The 20,972-nt window shown below is 39.5% G+C and overlaps 1 protein-coding gene across 8 annotated transcripts in view; it reads right to left on the bottom strand.

Annotated features, from left to right (window-relative positions):
* kdm2bb (lysine (K)-specific demethylase 2Bb) overlaps window positions 1–20,972 on the bottom strand; it is a 237,774-nt gene that overhangs the window by 145,343 nt on the left and 71,459 nt on the right. For all 8 annotated transcript variants that reach the window (XM_059988188.1, XM_059988189.1, XM_059988184.1 and 5 more), the window contains 3 exons: window positions 18,440–18,546; window positions 4,126–4,219; window positions 590–743 (listed from right to left, as the gene is read on the bottom strand). In XM_059988188.1, coding sequence (XP_059844171.1) covers window positions 590–743; window positions 4,126–4,219; window positions 18,440–18,546 — 355 coding nt within the window. The remainder of the gene's footprint in view (window positions 1–589; window positions 744–4,125; window positions 4,220–18,439; window positions 18,547–20,972) is intronic.

Below are 20,972 nucleotides of genomic sequence, written 5' to 3' on the forward strand. Positions count from 1 at the left end.
ACGTCTTGCAGTAATGTCAAATGAAGTGCATATAATCGAACCAAAGCAGCATCATCTTTTAGAATTATTCATTATAAGCCACTTAAAAATACATCAAATCTCTATCTAGCAAATGATAATAGAAGTAGTTTCTAAAAATTCACAAATTGAGTGCGACAGATGAAGTTTCATTTAAAACTCAATTTCTAGGCATACTTCTACTGAAAGTAAGAGGTTGACCCCCCCCCCCAAAGAGTAAATCAGATCAAATTGAAAATCACAAGTAACACAAGTAGAATGCATCTCACTAAGATGTTAAGTACGCACATGAACTGCATACAAATATAGCAAAGGTAATCGTGATTATACTAAAGCCCATTATATTAGATGATGCTAGTTACTCAAGAATAAATGGCTTACAGGAAAAGGTACTTCAGTTTTACTTATTTGCAACACACAAACCTTGCCACACTTAACGACCTAAATAAAAGGGTAGCATAGCAAAATCGTTGTTTCTAAATTTAGTTAGGTTTAACAAACAATCCTACTCTCCATTAATATACTTATGAAAACAATATTTATTTAATAGATAACAGCTGTCTTCAGTTACCTGAAGGGATCAGAAAGGTATATCCTTGTTTTAACTCAATTCGCTGGCATCCATCCACTCTGTCTCCAAGGAAAATATCACCTTGTTTTCCTGACAGAACCCATTCTTCATAAATCTCCAGATTGTGCGATGTGGGTGGAACTAACCAGAATACCTGAGGAGACAGACTGCTTGTAAATCTGAGTGTCTTTAGAACGATTAAATTTCCCACTGCATTAAAAATTAGCTCAAACTTAAAAGGTTTGAAAATTATTCTAATGTTTTGATATGCAGTACTGATGTACATGAACTTTATTAAAAGTCAAAAACATGCAAATAGAATACAACCTCCTCCACCTCCTCTGAACAAATTAGCAATTACTTAACAAGGTGATAAAATTCCATGTGGCAATGTTCATAATTTTCTGTGGTTCTAAATTCAAAATTATTCAGAAGCACAACTGAATAATTGCCACATTTACAAAAGAGCACCTTGACATAATACCCTAATTATTTCATGTGATTTTCCCCAATATCAGTTTCAGCTACACGTTGTTGGATGTTGATACTTTTGTGATCCAAAGGTTCTTCGGAAGTCAAGAATGAGGCATAAACTTATTGCTTACAATCATTTTATTAAGTGTTACAAGAGCAGAAAACAAACAAGGAAGAAGAGCTGAAAGAACAAAGAAACGACAAAGGAAAAAGCAGTTGTGGCTATCAGACAAGAGTTAATAAAATTCCAGTGATAACAATTCAACAGTAAAATAGCTAGATTCAATTAGTGTGACACCTACTACAGAAAACGAACAAGTTTCTAGAAAAATAGCAACTGTACCATAATAACTGAAAAATCCACTGAACATGTGCATACCGCACTGAACATATCGCATTTGCATAGGCGATTATATAAAAGTACATGGCAGCTGGCCAGTAGTCTAGTGGCATCTGCACCAGATTTCGAGGCGAGTGGTCCTAGATTTGAAACCGGCTGGCACCTTGCACATGAGCTATCAACTCAGCCTCATAAAAAGATAGACTAATTTGCTAAAGAAATGGCAAAATTGCCGCATGGTGCACCACAAGGTGGGGAAAGGGAGAACAACAACATAAAAATGCAAGCAAACATAGGAAAGTTGAATTAGAAGAAAAATATAGGGAAATAACAATTCTACAGCCCAACCCAATAAAGTGCTGTGATTAAATACTGCAAGACTTCAAATTTTCTATGAGTAAGCAGAATATTCAACTGAACTTAATAGATAAAATGGCAAGATCACATCCCTATTCGCTGATCCCACTGTCTTGCATGCTACTGAATCATGCCATTCCAAAACAAGCTCGTGGATGCTAAATTATACCATTAGAAAACAAGATGCACATTTCACATTAGCCCTCAAGGAGAACTAATTTCTGTTCCACAATCTGGGTGGGGTATGTGACAAGCTAGTATTGAGGAGCAGGGCTGGGAGATTATAAAGAAGAAACACAAGATCTGTATAATTTGCTCCGGTCCAATCAAGATTTTCCTCACTACAGATCTCCATCAAGAGTATCAATTCCATTCGTTTTCCTGAGGGCTAATGCACAGTCATAAGGTTTCAAAGAAAAAGGCAGAGAGAATACTGTTTATAGAAATGCTCGATATTTGCCACATTGATTTCAAAGGGACCAGCTCTTCAACATGTGCCTAATAATGGAGAAAATGAGAGGTCAATACCCCCTTGTACATCTGCTTCATAGACTACTCAAAGGCGTTTAACTGTGTTCAATTCACCAAACTGTGGATGACAATGATTCAGCTCGGCAAGGCACCACACCTAGTGGCTCTTCTAGAAACACTGTATGCTATGCAATCCTCCAGCCTCTGGACCACATCTGGCGAGACAATCATTCTGCAATGGGAAAGGAGTCCGCCAAGGCTGCATCCTTTCTCCACACCTTTTTAACATCTACACTGAGATGATCATGAGACTGGCAATTTCAGACAACACTGGCATTAAAATAGGAGGAAGAACCATCAGTAACTTGAGATATGCAGATGACACAGCCCTGCTAGCCACAGCAGAAAACCTATAAGCACTACTCAATAATGTCACAAAAGTCTCTACTGAATTTGGACTGCTGATAAATGGCAAAAAGACCAAAGTTATGGTGATAAGCAAAACTGCAACTCAAGCTGACATCTACATCAGACACAACAAGGTCGAAGAAGTGTCCTCCTTTATATGCCTTGGTGCAGAAGTAAATGACACAAACAAATGCAGCAAGGAAATAAGGCGAAGGCTAGCAATGGCACACACAAGCACTACCAAACTCTGGAACATCTGGAAAGATAGATCTGTGAGCACTGACACCAAGATACGCCTCCTCAAGAGTCTCATCTGGCCAGTAACCCTATATGGCTGTGAAACATGGACCTTAAGAGCAGCTGATGAAAAGAAGTTGACAGCATTTGAGATGTGGACATACAGATGGATCCTCAGGGTATCATACATTGAGAGGAGATCCAACAATTTCATCCTAGAAAAGATTGTCATGAAACCAATACTTCTGGAAACTGTTATCCAAAGGAAACTGCTATTTTGGACACATCTCAAGAACTGATGACACAATGGAACGCACTGTGCCTGAAGGCAGAGAAGAAGGAAGCCGTTCCCGAGGCAGACAGAGGACAACCTGGATCAACAACATCAAGAAGTGGACCAACTTCAGGCCAGGGAGGCAAGAGGTTTGACTGCCGACAGATCTCAGTGGAAGAAAGTGGTCGCTGAGGCTCTGTCAGAGTATGGCACATGATGATGATTTCAAAGAAAATTTACATTCCTCTGTGAAACATGCACCCAAAAATATTCGTCCAAAACTCCTTGTAGATGTACTACAGAATATGGTTTCCACTAAGATATACCGTTACTGTTTTTGTATATTAAAATATAGTAACTATGTTGAAAATATAGAAAACACTCTTCGAAGATTGTCATGGCATTATATACTCTGATTTGGAGTTGAGGCACTCTTTAGAAAAGAATATCTCCTCAACAATCACCTATTAAGCTATGGAACAGGACTTGATTCCCCATTTTTAACACTGTTTGGCTGATCAATGATAATTTACAATTTACTCAGCCTAGAATCCCCCGATCCTACAAAAGATCTTATCCAACCAACCATTCTTTATGTAAGAACCTAGATAATGAGCATCAGAGGGTGTCTCTTAACCATGCAGAATTTTATTTAACCGTAACCTATCATTACCTGATGTCCAAACATGTCACCTTCCAAGAGGAGTAACTGAAGAGTAATTGAAATTGCTACCAATCGACCAATCCAGCAATGTCTATGAATTAAACTGGATCCGTACGGTTCAAAACTACTGTAGGCATGCTCTTTAACCAGCAGAAAGGCCCAGCGGTTTTGGTTTTGATTTGTCATATATAAAATTCACCATTTTATTGTTATTATTCCAAAACATCTTTGCTTTCAGTCCCTCCAAATAAGTCATATAAACAAAGCAATCAAATTTTAAAGTAACCAAAGACAATAAGTATGCTACTTACCTTCCCTCCTCGAAGAACATGATACCAAACTGAAGTGCCACCAAAATCAATGTGAAAATCGGTGTAACAACCTTTGACGCTCATTAAGCAGTACCTGCAGGGAAAGCATTTAACAATTAATAATTTCAAGCCTTAACACTCATAAATTGCTGGCCTAAATGGGGGTTCATTGTGACCAAAAACAGCAGCAAGTTACATCCTCTAATGACATGATGAAGGTCAACAAGATTGGAACATTTAATGCAAGGCCCCTGCTTTGAAAATAAGTATCGGGTTATTATATTCTGTGCTCCCAAATGTGCTCCCCTGCACATTGGTGAGACATGACACAGATTAGGGGAAAGTCGTCTACTGTAATAGCCAGAATCTCTTGCCATTTTAATTCCACCTCCCATTCCCACACTGACATGTCTGTTCATAGCCTCCTAAACTGCCATGTTGAGCCCAGATGCTAATTGCAGGAACTCACCTCATACTCCATCTTGGTAGTCTCCAACTTGACCACATCAATATTGATTCCTCTAACTTCTGCTAATCACTCCCCCGTTTCCTCTCCCGCCCTTTGTTTTCCTTAATCCCCGTCTCCTTTACCCACTCACTTTACCCTCCCCCACTCTCACGATCCACCCATTACCAACATGTTGCCTCTGATTTCACAGCTCCTTTTTATTCCATGGACAATTACCCTGTCCTACAAGATATCCCTTCTTCAGCTTTTTGCATTTCTATCACCCCCTAGCTTTTCACATCATCCCCTTCTCCCCTCTCCACCACTTTCCTACCTTTCCCCTTCACCTGTATTCACTAATCTCCTGCAAGCTTGTGCTACTCCTGCTTCCCCTGCCCTTCTACTTCTGACTTCTTGTATGCGCTCTTTCTTTCCTGACGAAGGATCTCATTTCCCTTCACAGATGCTGCCTGACTTGCTGAGTTCCTCCAGCATTTTGTATACATTGCTCCAGATTTCAAGCACCTGCAGTCTGTCTTGTGTCTTCAGTTACTAACACTAATAAATTTTAGGATAATTAATTGTTTTGTTTTTGCATTTCACTGTACATTTTTGTCACCCAAGGAACACAGTAAATCATGCTTGCCATTTGCTACATCACTGAGAACCATAATGCAGGTGTATTTCAACGACTATGAGTGAAATACTAGGAAAAAAAATCTGTCTAAACCATGAACCAACTTACAAATAGGAGCTAGTTACTGCTTATAAGTAGATGGATTAAAGAGACAAATGAAAATTAATTTAAAATTTACAAAGCACGCATCCAAAAAAAGGTAACAGCCTTAAATAATCCCATCAATCTAAAATTTAAATAAAAAATACTCAGTTTTAACATGCCTACTTTTTGAAGGAAAATAAGCAAGTGCTCTCATAATGCACTGTCAAATGGCAACAGTAGATTTATTATAAAATTAATTCCGTTAACACGCAGATTCGATTTGTTCATGTCCCCGCTAGTTTAAGCATCCAGTCAAAAATTTATGGCTCACAAGCATTATGAACTTTGTTACACATATTGTGTGTGGAAAATATGCAAAGCCATTGCATATCTTAAGACAGCTGTACTCAGTCTCAAAAATGAATAGAAAATGCCAATTAGTGCCCTGCTTATGCTATCACACAATCGGGCTAGATATCCACAATGTAATCATATTCCAGCACTCATCAGAAGCAGTTCCAACCTCATTAGAGGTCAACATCTATACCCAAGTATTTCTAAACAAAACCACACACAATCTGATTCCCAATCTATAGGTCAATAAATTAAACCTACTGCCAACATTTGTTGCTTTCCACTCACTGCATGAATCCCCAGTCCTTTTAGATTCAGCAGCAACCATCAGCTGTAACTAATGGCAGAATCAGACTGATGTTTCATGCACCTTACAAATAATTCAGCTGTTCATCTGAACCCACCATTACTCCGATGTTGCTTTTTGTGGGTTATGTTGTGTCAGCGTTGGTGAACTCTTCTAAGGATCATTTATTGCCTCATCTCCTCTTCATTTATTGCCTTCATTTTAAAGATAGAATCTAGGCAGTATGCAGGCTGTGCACACACTCGTCTGCTGATAGGCTGTGAAGGACTGTACCAGGTGGCTACAGCAGCAGTCTGCAGATCAGAGCTGCTTCTGGCTAAGGAGAAGTCCGCTGCCTAGCAACAGGATCCAGGATTGAGGTTGACAGAAAGATATGCACTGATGTCATGAAGACGGCTTGGGCAATTTGCGGGGTCTAACAGTCTTTGTTCCCCATTGTTACTGCTACAGTTCTCTGAGTCAGATTTGTTAAGAAGACCCTCCATGTTCTTTATGGAGCAACTATCAAAGAAGCCCTCTTGCCCCTCCATACCACAACTTGTGTGAACCTGCAAAACCTATTTCAGGAAACAAGCTGGTGCTTACATAATCATCTGTTTTAGGTTCTGTTGTGGCACGATTAAAGAGGCAGCCTTCATGTAGTTCAGCTCTGTCAGACACAGTCAGACTCTGTATGCAAGCTTGCAGGTGATAGTGTTGAAATTTTAATTCTAATTGGAATTTAATGACTCATATTACAAGATAAAAGGCAATGTTTAGAAACCTTTATGGAGTTTATAACAATACAACAAGATATGCAAAATTCTATTTTTAAAACGGTAATCAGAACAGCAGAAAAAAGTATACAGATAACATCAATTTTACAAAACAATATTTAGAATTTTATTTTTTATAAATGTGCCAATAGTAAAATGCTCACGGCTAGCTTCTCAGGAGCAATTAAAGATGCACAATAAATGTTAGCCTTGCCAATAATGCCCATCTCCCAAACAATGAACATTTTGAGAAAATCCAATATTCTAAATAAAGCAAAAGGGATAACGTGACCACATACAGCGAGCTAGATATAAAGATAGCTGGAAAAAGCTGCATGCAGTGCAGAACTCAAAACTAAACTGGTTTCAGTGCCTGAACATTTCTGTTGGATTTTTTTTAATATAACACAACTGTTAACACATTGGCATCCACCTCTGTTGCCACTCTGCCATCTGTCTTGCGTCTTTCATAAGGCTGGATGAAGACAAATAATGTTTCTTCTGCCTTTAATCCTATTGTTCAGATCATTGTACGCAATGTTCTACGTGCTTATCGACAAATTGCTGCACTTTAATAATGTAATAACTCACCACAGTTCTATCATACAAATACCTTCTCATTCATCATTTACATTATCAAGTGATAAATTCATCAATGTCAGCAACAGGACTTTAATAATACAATTCAAAAAAGTTACCCAGCACTTACAGTCCCTGGCACAATAAATACAAACATGTCTACAGAAAATCAATTCAAATGGCTAATGCACCCAATATATTAATGAAGAAAACACTGAACTAGTAGATATTTTGGCTTTTTGTCAGATCCAGATGTTGGATGAACTATGGGCACAGTAGGGAATCATATCAACTCCATTGCAAGGCAAGAAAGATAGTAGGGGTTCCAACACATTTATTTAAAGAGAACTTCTTTCTGATTTCTCATGGTGTCCCTTCTGAGTTTGTACACACGTTATTATAGGAACATTTTTTTCACGATTTTAAAAGAACCAAAACATTTTTTCCAGAAAGTCTACACTAAGCAAACTATCCTCAGTATGAAAGATGGAAAATTTAAATTGGTTAAGATGGAATACCAGGCCTTCTCTTAGGCAGCTTCTTGACAATTGAAGATGACTAGTTTCCACTCTAGATCTGTGGACTTTCAGGTATTTGATGAGGCCTCTCTAGGACTTGTAGATCTTTCCACAGATGAGGCAGAAGGTATCTGACGGGACACACAGTTTGGTAACTTGTATATACCTCCATTCAAGCTGCTCTCAATGCATTTTCTCAAAGTACCCAGTGCCACCTTGAATGCTTCTTCTCCACTTTAAGTAGTCACGGGCCAGGAATGTTACATTTTTTAAAGGAAGCTTTTAGAACATTTTGAATCTCTTCTTCTACCCAACAATAATCTCTTCCTTTGAACAAGTTCAGAAGAAGGTACACACATTGGTGAGTTAGGTATGGGCTGAAAAGAAGTAGCTTGCACGTTGAGACTGTAATTAGGTCTCAGTGTTAGCAAGTTGACCTGGGACAAAACAGTGACTTTGGCTCGTGGAAGAGCCATGAATGCCTGTCTGTATTGTATTTTGTGTTGTGTGTTTATTATGGCTAATTTGTCACATTGGTCAGGACATGGTAGAAGCAAATGAGTTATGTATTCAAGCTTTGTCTTAGTTTCACTGAGAGAGTGTGATTGTTGTGTTGATCTTATTTCATTATTTTGCTAATTATGCTAATTTGAAAACCAATTACCATCATTTCGTTATAGCACTAATTTAGTTTCATTAGTTTTTTTTAAAAATTGCTATAAGATTGCCCAACTTTGTTGGTTTTGTAATAAAGGATTAAACATACTTTTCTCAACTTGGAACTTAGTTATTTTGTAAACACTTCATAGATTCAACTCCCATACTCAACCTCTCAGCAGATCATAGATGTTTGACTTTGGCTGACAAGTAGCTCTCAAGATATGGGAGGAAATCCACATTTTCTTGGGTCTTGGCATGAACATGGCAAGTTCAGCCTGGTTGTCGAGCTTTGTCTTGCAAGTGCTGAATGCAAGCCCTCAAGGAAATGTCTCTACAGGTATCCAAAGGTTATACTCCAGTAGAAAATCCATCACTGAGAAACAAGTTCAGAAAGACCAGAAAATAGCTTACTGTCAGATACTTCAGAGGTACCATCACAAAACCCAATCTAACAATCTAACAGAGAATGAAAAATGGAGGTGAACTTATCAATGGTAGAGAGGCAATCAAGCTCTACCACACAACAGTCTACTCATTCAAGGCTTGCCACCACGCCCCAGACCAAAAGTTAGGAAGTTCACATAACAAACAAAAGACCTTGGAAGAATGTGGTATCCCTTTTAAATTCAAAACTCCACAATAAAACACGAGTTATAAATCTACAACCTCAAGAACCACATCTGAGAAGATCCTCAGAAGAAATGGAATTGTGGAAGAAAGTCAGCAAAGTATTCACTCTTCTTTAGCATTTCAATAAGCATCCTCTCTCCACAATCTCACCCATCACCTCTTCCTCAATATGGGCAAATATCATGCTGGACTGAATAGATTGATATGTGGTAGAGTCAAGGGCACTCTCATCAAGATCATCATCACTGCCCCACCCCTGAAGGCTGATTGGCTTTTTGTCCTTTTAAGTTCTTCGTTCTCAGTAAAACCAGGCCCCAAGTGTTTTGGCTGTAGATGGCCTCAGCAGTTCTAGTATCTGCTCATGCTACATCTGTCATTCAGTTGCTGGCCCACCTGATGTCAGCTTGGTATCTGTTTCACAATCAAACAGCTTGTTATCCTTCATTCCCTAACCTACCAAACAAAATAAAATCCCTGTTTAGGTCCAATACAAAAGCACAAACTGTGTCCTAAAATGAGAAAACTTGTTCATGAAAAGAGCAGAGAAAAGGCAAGAGGAATGTACACATACATATTTATTTGTGAAAATGGTACAACTATATAGTCACTGGTCAAGGTAAATCCACATGAAATACTAAATGATTGTAAGCCCAACATCCTAATGTGCAAAATTCTCTCAAACAACAATATAACTTGCATTAATATGGTAATCTGTTTATTAAATTTTGTGGCTTTGCACATCCTCTGCCTCTCATTATATTTCCCCACTCATTGTGCACTCTTTAGGCCTCTATTATCACATTTATAATAACAAACCCTTAAGCTGGCTCCAAAGCATAGATATTAACAAAAGGTAAATGTTCATCCAAATTCATTTAAAATAAATTACATGTATATAAAAATAATTTTAATTTTAAAATTACTTAATTAATTCTTTATACATAACAGACTCCACAGTAACACAACTCCAACTTGTTCCCAAAATAGCACATCACTCATTATACAAAACTAGTCTCTTTGGAATACATATCGTCCAGCATCACATAAGAAACAGCACATATTGTTTCGTAACCTTATGCAAAAGTCGGGAAGGGCATCTAAGAGAAACATTCCATATACAACTACTAACATAAATACTTGGGACACATGATAAGCTTAAATCTGGCATATAACTTAATTTTAATGTCATATCACTGGGAAAAAGATACAAAAGCTACAAAATTCAAAACCAACAACTCACATGGTCACTGACTATTAGAAATAAGGGTTAACAAAACCAATTAAGTCATTCAAAACACACGTTTAAAGATTGCTTACTTCTATCAAGTCAGAGATAGACAATCCACATCAGGGAGTCCATTAGACAGATTATCTTTTAGCGATCAAGATTTTAAAGGCAGAGTTTCACAACAGTTTCTCTGATCAGCAACTAATCAGCAAGAGACAGTGCATACATAGCTACCTTTCAGCTTCAAAATTGAAAAGAAGAGCTTTGCACCAGTTTTCCCAAGTTGGACAATCCAAGACAGGGAGTATGTTAGAGAGCTACCTTTTAATCACGCTGGTGATAGAGATTTTAAAGACAGATTTGGAGCTGGAACTGGATGAACTCCGAATCATTCGTGAGGCCGAGGGGGTGATAGATAGGACATATAGAGAGTTAGTTACACCTAAGGTCCAGGACACAGGAAACTGGGTGAGAGTTGGGAAGTGGAAAGGGGTTAAGGAGCCAGTGCAGAGTACCCCTGTGGCCAACCCCCTCAACAACAGGTATATCACATTAGATCCTGTTTTTGGAGCTGACCTAACAGAGGAAAGTCAAAATGGTCAGGTCTATGGCACCGAGTCTGCCTCTGTGACTCAGAGGAAAAGAGGCACTGTAGTGACTGGGGATTCATTAGTTAGGGAATGCACAGGAGGTCCTGTGGGCAAGAACAGGAATCCCAGATGGGATGTTGCCTCCAGGGTCACAGGGTCTGGGATATCTCAGATCGAGTTCTCAACATTCTTAAGTAGGTGGGTCATGGTCCAATGACATGGGTAGGACAAGTGACAAAGCTCTGCATAAAGGATTCAGGGAGTTGGGTGCTAAGTTAAAGGGTGGACCTCCAGGGTTGTGATCTCAGGATTGCTACCATGCCATGTGCTAGTGAAACCAGGAAGATTACACAGTTTAACATCTGGCTAAGGAGTTGGTGTAGGAGGGAGGGCATAAGATTTGTCAATCATTGGGCTCTCTTCCAGGGAAGATGGGACCTGTTCAGAAGGGACAGTATGCACCTGAACTGGAGGGAAACTATTATCCTAGCAGAAAGACATGTTAAAGCTGCACGGTGGGGTTTAAACTAGAGTTGCAGGGGGATGGGAACCAGAGTGCCAGAACAGTTAGTGGTGAGGTTGTGGAGGTAGATGTTAGCAAGACCTCAGACAACATTAGGAATCAAAAGGTTGAGCATGGTGCAACTACTGTCCTGAGCTGTATGCATTTCATTGCAAGATATATCGTGGGAAAGGCAGATAATAGTGCTGAAGATAAGGTAGCTGAGGCAATATGTAGTGAGGAGAGGCTGTTGATAGGGCAAAATTTCAGTCAACAGATGAGTAAAAGACAGACAAAATCGAAAAGAGCGAGTGCAGGACTGAAGGTGTTACATTTGAATGTGTGCAGTATACGGAATAAGGTACATGAAATTGTGAAGTTGCAGAGTGGCAGGTATGAAGTTGTAGGTATCACTGAATCTTGGCTGAAAGCAAATTATGGCTGGGAAATTGACACCCAAGGATACACATTTATTCAAAAGGGCAGGAAGGAAAGGAGAGGAAGCAGTTTCATTAGAAAGAGGTGACATAGGGTCAGAAGGTGTTGAATCTTTGCGGCTAGAGCTAAGGAACAGCAAAGGTAAAAAGACCCTGACTGGAGTTGTATACAGAACCCCTCCCCCCCACCAAACAGTACTGAGGATGTGGTCTACAAATTACAACGGCAGATAGAAAATGCAGACAAAAGAGCATTGTTATAATAATCATGAGGGATTTAAATATGTGGATCGATTGGGCAAATCAGGTTGGTGCTGGATTCCAGGAGGGGGAATTTCTAGAGTGCGTATGAGATGGCTTTTTAGGGCAGCTCATGGTTGAGCCCACGAGGGGATCAGCTATCTTGGATTGGGCCACATGCAATGAACCAGAATTCATTAGAGAGCTTAATGTAAAAGAACTCTTTGGGGAAAATGATCATAATATGATCGAATTCACCGAGATTTGAGGAGAAGCTGAAGTCAGCTACATCAGTATTACAGAGGCGTAAAGGCATGAGAGAGGAGTTGGTCAGAATTGATTGGAAAAGAACACTGGCAGGGATGGCAGCAGAGCAGCAATGGCTAGAATTTCTGGAAGCAATTTGGAAGGCACACGATATATACAGCCAAAAGAGGAAGAAGTATTCTAAAGGAAAGATGACACAACCAAGTCAAAGCCAACATAAAAGCCAGAGAAGGCATATAATAAAGCAAAATTCAGTGGGAAGTTAGAGGATCGGGAAGCTTTTCAAAACCAGCATCAAAAAAGTCATTGAGGAGGAAAAAATAGAATACAAAAGTAAGCTAGCTTTCTACAGGGGCACAATTGAGAGCATCCTGACTGGCTACATCACCGCCTGGTATGGAAACTGTACTTCCCTCAATTACAGGACCCTGCAAAGAGTGGTGCGGACAGGCCAGCACATCTGTAGATGTGAACTTCCCACTATTCATGACATCTGCAAAGACAGGTGTGTAAAAAAGGCCTAAAGGATTATTGGGGACCCAAGTCACCCCAGACACAAACTGTTCCAGCTGCTACCATCCAGGAAACTGTACTGCAGCATAAACGCCAGGACCAACAGGCTCCGGGTCGGCTTCTTCCACCAGTCCGCTATATCCTGCTGTGAACAATCACAATCCTCTCAATTTTGATTGTTCTACCAAGTCTTGTGTCACCTGTAAATTTAAAACTTGCATCTTAGGACCCCAAACCCACGTTATTATAGATCAAATGAATCAATGGCCCCAAAACTGATCTGGTGGAATGCCAGTATTCATCTTTCCACTAGTCTAAAGAAACCACTCCCCTTATCCGTTATTTGGCCAATCACCAGACAACCAATCCGTTGTCCGTTATTTGGCCAACTTCATTCCATGTAATCAATCCCTTTTATGACATATGCTTAGACTTGGCTGATAAACCTTCCACCTAGCACCTTTTCATCATCCTTTGTAATTAATGCCATTCCTCAGATTCACTCCTCTGAACCTGAAGATCTCGATCCTCACAACCTCAGCGTTGTTGATGCCATTAGACCACTTTTGGATTTCCATTTATTTTGGCAGCTAACATCCTTCATAGCTCCTTGCTTCTCTACAGTTTTCACTTCTCTGAAACTAACCACTTCATTCTGCAGAGGCTGGAAATCCAAACTAACACACAAAATGCTGGAGGAACTCAGCAGGTCAGGTAGCATCTATGGAGGGGAAAAGGGGCCAAGAATATTTCAGGACCTGAAATATTGGTGACTCTATTCCAGTCCACAGATGCTGTTTGACCTGTTGAGTTCCTCTGGCATTTTGTGTGTTGCATCAGAAGCAACCTTTTTCATTTCTTCTGAATCTCTTTTGTTTGTGAAAACACAATTTGCACTTCACAGCAATATACCTCAACTGTTCCTGAGACAACCTTTCCTCAAAGGCAGTCAATTTGTCTTTCTACAGTTCTGCCTGTCATCTTTCAGTTCCAATTTAACTGACTAGATCCATTCTCATCTTTCTGAAATTGACCTTGTTGTAACTATTTTTAACTTTGGATTGTTCCTTCTCTCTTTATATACTGAACCTAAATCTTAAGATATTGTCAGACCATAATACGTAGGAGCAGATTTAGACCATTCAGCCCATCAAATCTGCTCCGACATTCCATCATGGCTGAACCCAGATCCCACTCAACCCCATACACTGTTTGTAACTTATTCACTTAATTTTCAAAGTCTTACAGTTTACTGAAGAGCTTGAGATAACCAGAGGCAAATCTGCAAACAACTTCAACAAATGTCTATGACCAGGACTGACATGACTATTCTCTAAATTGACCAGAATTTACAGTAGAAAAATAGTCCCAGAAAACTATTTTTTTCTGCATTCAGCAAAACGTTACATTTTAGGATTGAACACTATAAATTCTGAATTATTTTATCTTTTTGATGGCATCATTTGAAAAAGTTGTTGTTGCTTAAACCAGTAACAACCATCATGAAGAGAGGCAAAATAGATGTTCATATTTTCTTCTATATTTTAATACACATCATTGATTTTCACTTCACAAACACGAAGAGATTATGCAGATGCTGGAAATTCAAGCAACACACACAAAATGCTGGTGGAACGCAGCGGGCCAGGCAGCATCTATAGGAAAAAGTACAGTCAAGGTTTCGGGCTGAGACCATTCGTCAGGACCAACTGAAAGAAGAGTCAAGTATTTAAAAGTGGGATGGGGAGGGGGAGATCCAAAATGATAAGAGAAGACAGGAGGGGGAGGGATGAAGCTAAGAGCTGGAAAGTTGATTGGCAAAAGGGATGCGCAGCTGGAGAAGGGAAAGGATCATGGGACGAGAGGCCTAGGGAGAAAGAAAGGAGGAGGGGAGCTCCAGAGGGAATTGGAGAGCAGGCAAGGAGTGATTGTGAGAGGGGCAGAGGGGGAAAAAAGGGGGGGGAATGGGAAATGATAAATGAATAAATAAATAAAGGATGGGGTAAGAAGGGGAGGAGGGGCATTAATGGAAGTTAGAGAAATCAATGTTCATGCCGTCAGGTTGGAGGCTACCCAGACGGAATATAAGGTGTTATTCCTCCAACCTGAGTGTGGCTTCATCTTGACAGTAGAGGAGGCCATGGATAGACATATCAGAATGGGAATAGGACATGGAATTAAAATGTGTGGCCACTGGGAGATCCTGCTTTCTCTGGTGGGCAGAGCATAGGTGTTCAGCGAAACGGTCTCCCAGTCTGTGTCGGGTCTCACCAATATATAGAAGGCCACACCGGGAGCACCGGACGCAGTATACCACACCAGCAGACTCACAGGTGAAGTGTCGCCTCACCTGGAAGGACTGTCTGGGGCCCTGAATGGTGGAGAGGGAGGAAGTGTCAGGGCAGGTGTAGCACTTGTTCTGCTTACAGGGATCAGTGCCAGGAGGGAGATCGGTGGAAAGGGATGGGGGGGGGGGGGGATGAGTGGACAAGGGAGTCGCGTAGGGAGCTATCTCTGTGGAAAGCAGAAAGGGGGTGGGGGGGTGGAGGGAAAGATGAGCTTAGGATCCACCACCAATGGGATCCCATTGGTGGTGGCGGAAGTTACAGAGAATTATATGTTGGACCCGGAGGCTGATGGGTGGTAGTTGAGGACAAGAGGGACCCTATCCCGAGCGGGGTTGCGGGAGGATGGGGTGAGAGCAGATGTGCGTGATTTTCACTTGTTTGTTTAGCCTGATTAAATAGACTAAATCACATGGTGGGGGGGGCGGGGAGAACAGAGTAGATTGGAGATTGGGACTGGGTGAAAAGGGATCAGTGTTGGGAGTGAGACTTGGGAACAACATTAGTAGTAGCTGAATGGCAGTCACGAAAGCATTGGTAGTAGGTGGCTGACCAATGAAAAAAAATGTAGGCTTAGTATAGTGTTGTGAAGACCCACTTGTCCTTAGAATGCAAAAACCAATGTTGCCCTGTCATGCAGAAATCACATTAGGCATACAAAGGTGCACTGCATCCTTTGGTGCACACAAATTTTTGAAAAGACGCAAAATGACTCCAAAATTATTACTGCATTACATTTCAGAAAGAAAAACACTTACGAGGCATGTAACACTAAAAAACAGTGATGTTATTCAAGAATATTTTCAGATACCTGTGCTTAAATAACTCACTGTAAGAAATCAGTGAAGTAAGTGAAATGAATACTAACGTTCTCAATCCCTGAGTCTACAACCAGCGGAAATATGATTTGACGAATCGATACATCAAAATTTCAGAACTATAGTATATGGTTTTACGTTTTCTGTGCTTCTTTTATCAATACCTTGTTTATGGAAAGTTAGCTGAATTCAACCTCAATCAAAATCTGTCCAAGTCATCTGGACAGTGACTAAAAGAGAAACACCTCCAATCAAGACAGAGTACTGCAAATTCAATTCACTTGGGTGACCAGTTTAGCTCTCCTTCATAATTAATTCTATTGCTCCGAACCCACGAATGAGAAGCATTGTGGTAGCTCCAAGCAACTGCATGATTAATTTAGTACAAAATATCACAAACATCTCCTTCACAATATCCTAAAAAATAAAGTACATTTCAGAAACATAGTATACAACAGCATTGCCTCCCAAGGGGTACCTTACCTTAAATTCTGGTTTGAACCAGTTGAACTGGCCAAAACCAGTTTGAACATTCATTCCAGAGTTATGACTTTATAGAGAGCGTAATTATGGATTAATTAAAATATGAACTAGTTTTCAAGAAGTAAAATCTGTATACAATTTAATGGGATATTCCAATTCTGTCCCTTTGAAACAATTTAGGGGAAAACAATAAATATTCCTGCTATTCGCACATTGTATGCTAGCCAGTTCAGAACTGATCTGTTTTGTCTCTTAACCTTCTAGTTATTTGTATATTCATGGAGACATTCCTCAATACTGTAATTAAAGGCTTACATTTTGGGTGCAGACTTAAGTATTGAATATTCAAAGTGGGATGTGCTACCATTGTAAATATGTAATACTGGAAATTTAGCTGACTATTCAAAATGTTGATGCAGGTGATTATAGCAATTGAAACTGTTGTTTTAATTTATTATCTTTGTGTTCAAGTTTGTGTCAGGAGAGAGAAATTCTCTCGGACTCTCTCTCCTGAAGGTTCACTGTCTGAATAATGACTACAAAAATAATCCGACCAGTGCCTCATAAAGCCTCAACATTTCATCCTTGCTTTTATATTCTATTCCTCTTGATATGAATGCTAACACTGCATTTAACTCCCTTACAAACAAATCAAACTTCAAGTTAAACTTAAGGGAATCATTCACAAGGACTCCCAAGTCCCTTGGCACCTCTGATTTCTAATTTACTCCTCGTTTAGAAAATAGTCTATGCCTTTACTCCTTCAATCCTATAATTCTTTACACTGTATTCTGTCTACCACCTCTTTGTCCATTCTCCTAATCTGCCCTTCAGCAGATTCCTGAACGCTACTTGCCCTACATCTGTCTTTGTATCATCCACAAATCTGGCCACAAAGCAATCAACTCCATCATCCAAATTACTGAAATATAACATGAAGTGTTCCCAACAGCGACCCCTGCAGAACAGCACTAGTCACTGGTAGCCAAGACCCCCTTCATTCCCACCCTCTACCTCCTGCTAATCTTCTATCCATGTTAGTATCTCTTGTAATACCATGAACTCTTATCTTGTTTAGCCACCTTGTCAAAAGCCTTCTAGAACCAGTCTAAACTGGTTTAACCTTCATTCTGGAGTTATGACGTTATAGTCACATAATTGTGGATGAACTAAAATAAGAACCCGTCTTCAAGAACTAAAACTTGTACCCAATATAAAGGGACATTCTGATACTGTCCCACTGAATTAACTTAAGGGCAAATAATTAACGTCCCTGTTATTAGCATATTGTTGAAAGGTGTATCCCTGCCACTTAACACATAGTTTAGGACAGGTCTATTTTGCTTCCATGAATACACAACCATTGCTCAACATCATATCTAAAGGGACATATTTTGGATACAGAAACAAGTATTGATGTGCTGCCATTGTAAATATGTAATTCCAAAATGTTAAAGAAGGTTATTGTAACAACTGAAACTGTCGTTTTTCATTTATTGCTGGCTTTGTGTTGAAGGTTCACTGTATGAAAGAAGACTCCTACAATATCCCTAGTGTGACCTGACCAATGCCTTATAGAGCTTCAGCAGTACATTGACTGGTAGAAGAGGTATTGTATAGAGAGTGACCACTTTATGAAAAGCAGAAAATAGAGAGGAAGATTTCCTAGGGTTGGGATTTTGTCGTAGATGTATGAAGTTATGGAGAAAGTTATAGTTTTTTTTCCCTCCCTCCATTAGATTTCATAACAGTCTTTGAACACAGCATTATTCCAAATTCTATGTACTATTTATTTTTGTAATTTATAGTAAAATTATGTCCTTGCGTAGTACTGCTGCATAAAACAACAAATCTTGCATCATATAGCCAAAATATACAGATTCCACTGTCTGCTTTCAACATTGAAAACTTCTACTTACTTCTGAACTTTGGGATATTTCATCTCTGCAATTGCATTTGTGGAGTCAAGTTGCTTTTCTTTCAAGTGTCGTGGCCACATATTGTCGACCCAGTCCACCAAGTCCACCTGAAACAACCAATGCATCTTTTAAAATCTTTAAATGAAACATTAAATGACACCAATCCAAGAAACTGGTCAAAAATTACACCTTGGCTTATTTAACAGCTCATTCTTACAAATAATCAGTTTAATTAGAAAGTAGGAATCCAATCAAATGCTCAGAAAATGTTCTTCCGCAATGAACTTGTCAAGACTTTTTTTTCAGATATTAATTAGAGTTTGGGAAGTATAGAACACAGAGCTAATGTTCAGATTTTAGCTCTAGAATACTAACATCACTGTGTAATCCAACAGTTGCAAGGTAATCCAGGTAATCTTACATTTCTATGCTAACTTTGTTAATTGATAAAGAAACCCACAAAGGAAATAGTCTGTTATGTTTTTTGGAACCTTAGGGGAGCAGGAAAGCTCCTAAGGAATCTTACACCTCTCCCTGCCCTTCTCATTGCTATCATCATGGAGGAGGGACAGAAGCCTGAAGGGACACACTCAACAATTCAGGACAAGCTTCTTCCCCACTGCAATCAGATTTCTGAATGGACAAAGAACCCATGAACACTACCTCACTACTTTTTTTTAAAATTTCTATTTTTGCACTACTTATTTAATTTAACTATATTTTTCCCCATTGGAAGGCAAATTTCACCCTTTATTTAGAAAATAAATCAAGATGTGTATGTTCTCATGTGAATGTCAAGCTGTCTTACAGAATCCCATTTATAGCTAAATTACAACAATATTTCAAAACAATATTCATTTAACTGAAAACACTTTTCCAGTTAAGGACCTTTCCACCAACTTAAAAACCTTTTTTAATGTCCAATTTTTTGAAATATAAATAAGACACAACAACCAATAGGAAGTAAACCCAAAAATAATTCAATGTGCCAGAGTAACCATGTTACAGTAGTGTGGATTTCATCAGGCTACAAACATGTTAAAAAATTAATGCAATAATAACTCCCATGAGATTAATAACCCTACTGATTCAATTCAGAGACACCTATCAGGCCAGTTTGAGACAAGCAAAGTTTGACTAGTTTTATTCAGCACAATCAGGAAGCCTGCCCAGGCTCAAAGAAATGAAAAAAAAGCTCTCAACAGTACATGCTTTACATCAGGCTCATTAAACCTCTACTGCCAAGAGTACCCACCTTGCTAGTCCAAGCAAGAAAACCCTCCAAAAATAAACCTCAATAAGTCACCTGGGGTTGGAAGACATTGTAACAGTAGATGTGTATTGACCTGGGCTACAAAAACTTTTCTCAGCTTACAAAACAGAAGGTTATGCCCCTGTCCCACATTAAGACTTGCACATAAAGTCCAGCGCAGTAGTGAATCAATGCTGCACTGTTGGAAATATCACGGTTATCAATTGTGGCTCACTTGGTCATACTGCCAATCAGAAAACTGGAAAGCTGCAAGTTCAACTCCCACTCTAAAAAACTTAAGCAATAAAACAGATTGAAACCCCAACATAGTACAGTGGGAAAGTGTTAGACTTGTTGGTTTACAAATGGGTTGTTACATTGGGGCCCAAACTAATCTCCTAAATGGATGCAAAACATCTCGTGTACAATCTCGAAGACAAGCAACTCAATTAACCCATTGCTCTGGAAAATATTCATCTCCCACTAAATATTATTAAAATATGTTGCCTAATAATTACATAAGTTAGCATGCTTCCTATACTACAAAAATAACTTGCAAATTTTGCCTAACCAATCCATCAAGGGAATTATCTACTTCAGGATTTCCCAGCCTGGCTTCCATGGACCACTTGCTTAATGGTATTGGTCCATGACATACAAAGGGTTGGGAACCCCTGATCTGCTTGCTGTCGTACTGTGTCTTCAGTTATGAAGCCCAGAGATACAAGTGCTTTAACCCCTCCACGTCACCATTAAAAGGTTTATTCACATATCAATTTCTCCCTCTCTTGGTGTATCTCCTTTATAAATGTATCCTTTATTCTCTATTGACTCAATTTATTCTTCTGCCAACATTTATCACTTTATTCTTCTTCCTATTAAATTTCATCATCTGATCTGTCCACCTGCTAATTCTCTCCTGGAGCCACAAGAGACTGCTAAAACCTGGAGAAACTTACAAGAAGCTGGAGGAAGTCAGCAGCTCAGGGAGCATTCATGGAGGAAAATAGATTGTCAAAGCATAGGGTCTAAACTCTTCATCTGAATTGAAAGATAGAAGAGAGATAGCCAGTGGGGGTGGGGGGAGGTGGAATAGAAGCTGGTAGGTGATAATTGACAAGTGAGAAGAAGTGCCAGGGAATTGGGAGCAGGGAGAGTGGAAATAACATGAGAAGCCAGGTGCTGATATTTCGAAGCATGAGATTTGATTGAAGAGGAGTCAAGGGATGGTAGTAGGGAAGGGAGATTGGAATTATACGGGTGGGAGGAGTGTGGGGATGA

This window comes from Hypanus sabinus, chromosome 13, assembly GCF_030144855.1.
Source record: "Hypanus sabinus isolate sHypSab1 chromosome 13, sHypSab1.hap1, whole genome shotgun sequence".
NCBI lineage: Eukaryota > Metazoa > Chordata > Chondrichthyes > Myliobatiformes > Dasyatidae > Hypanus > Hypanus sabinus.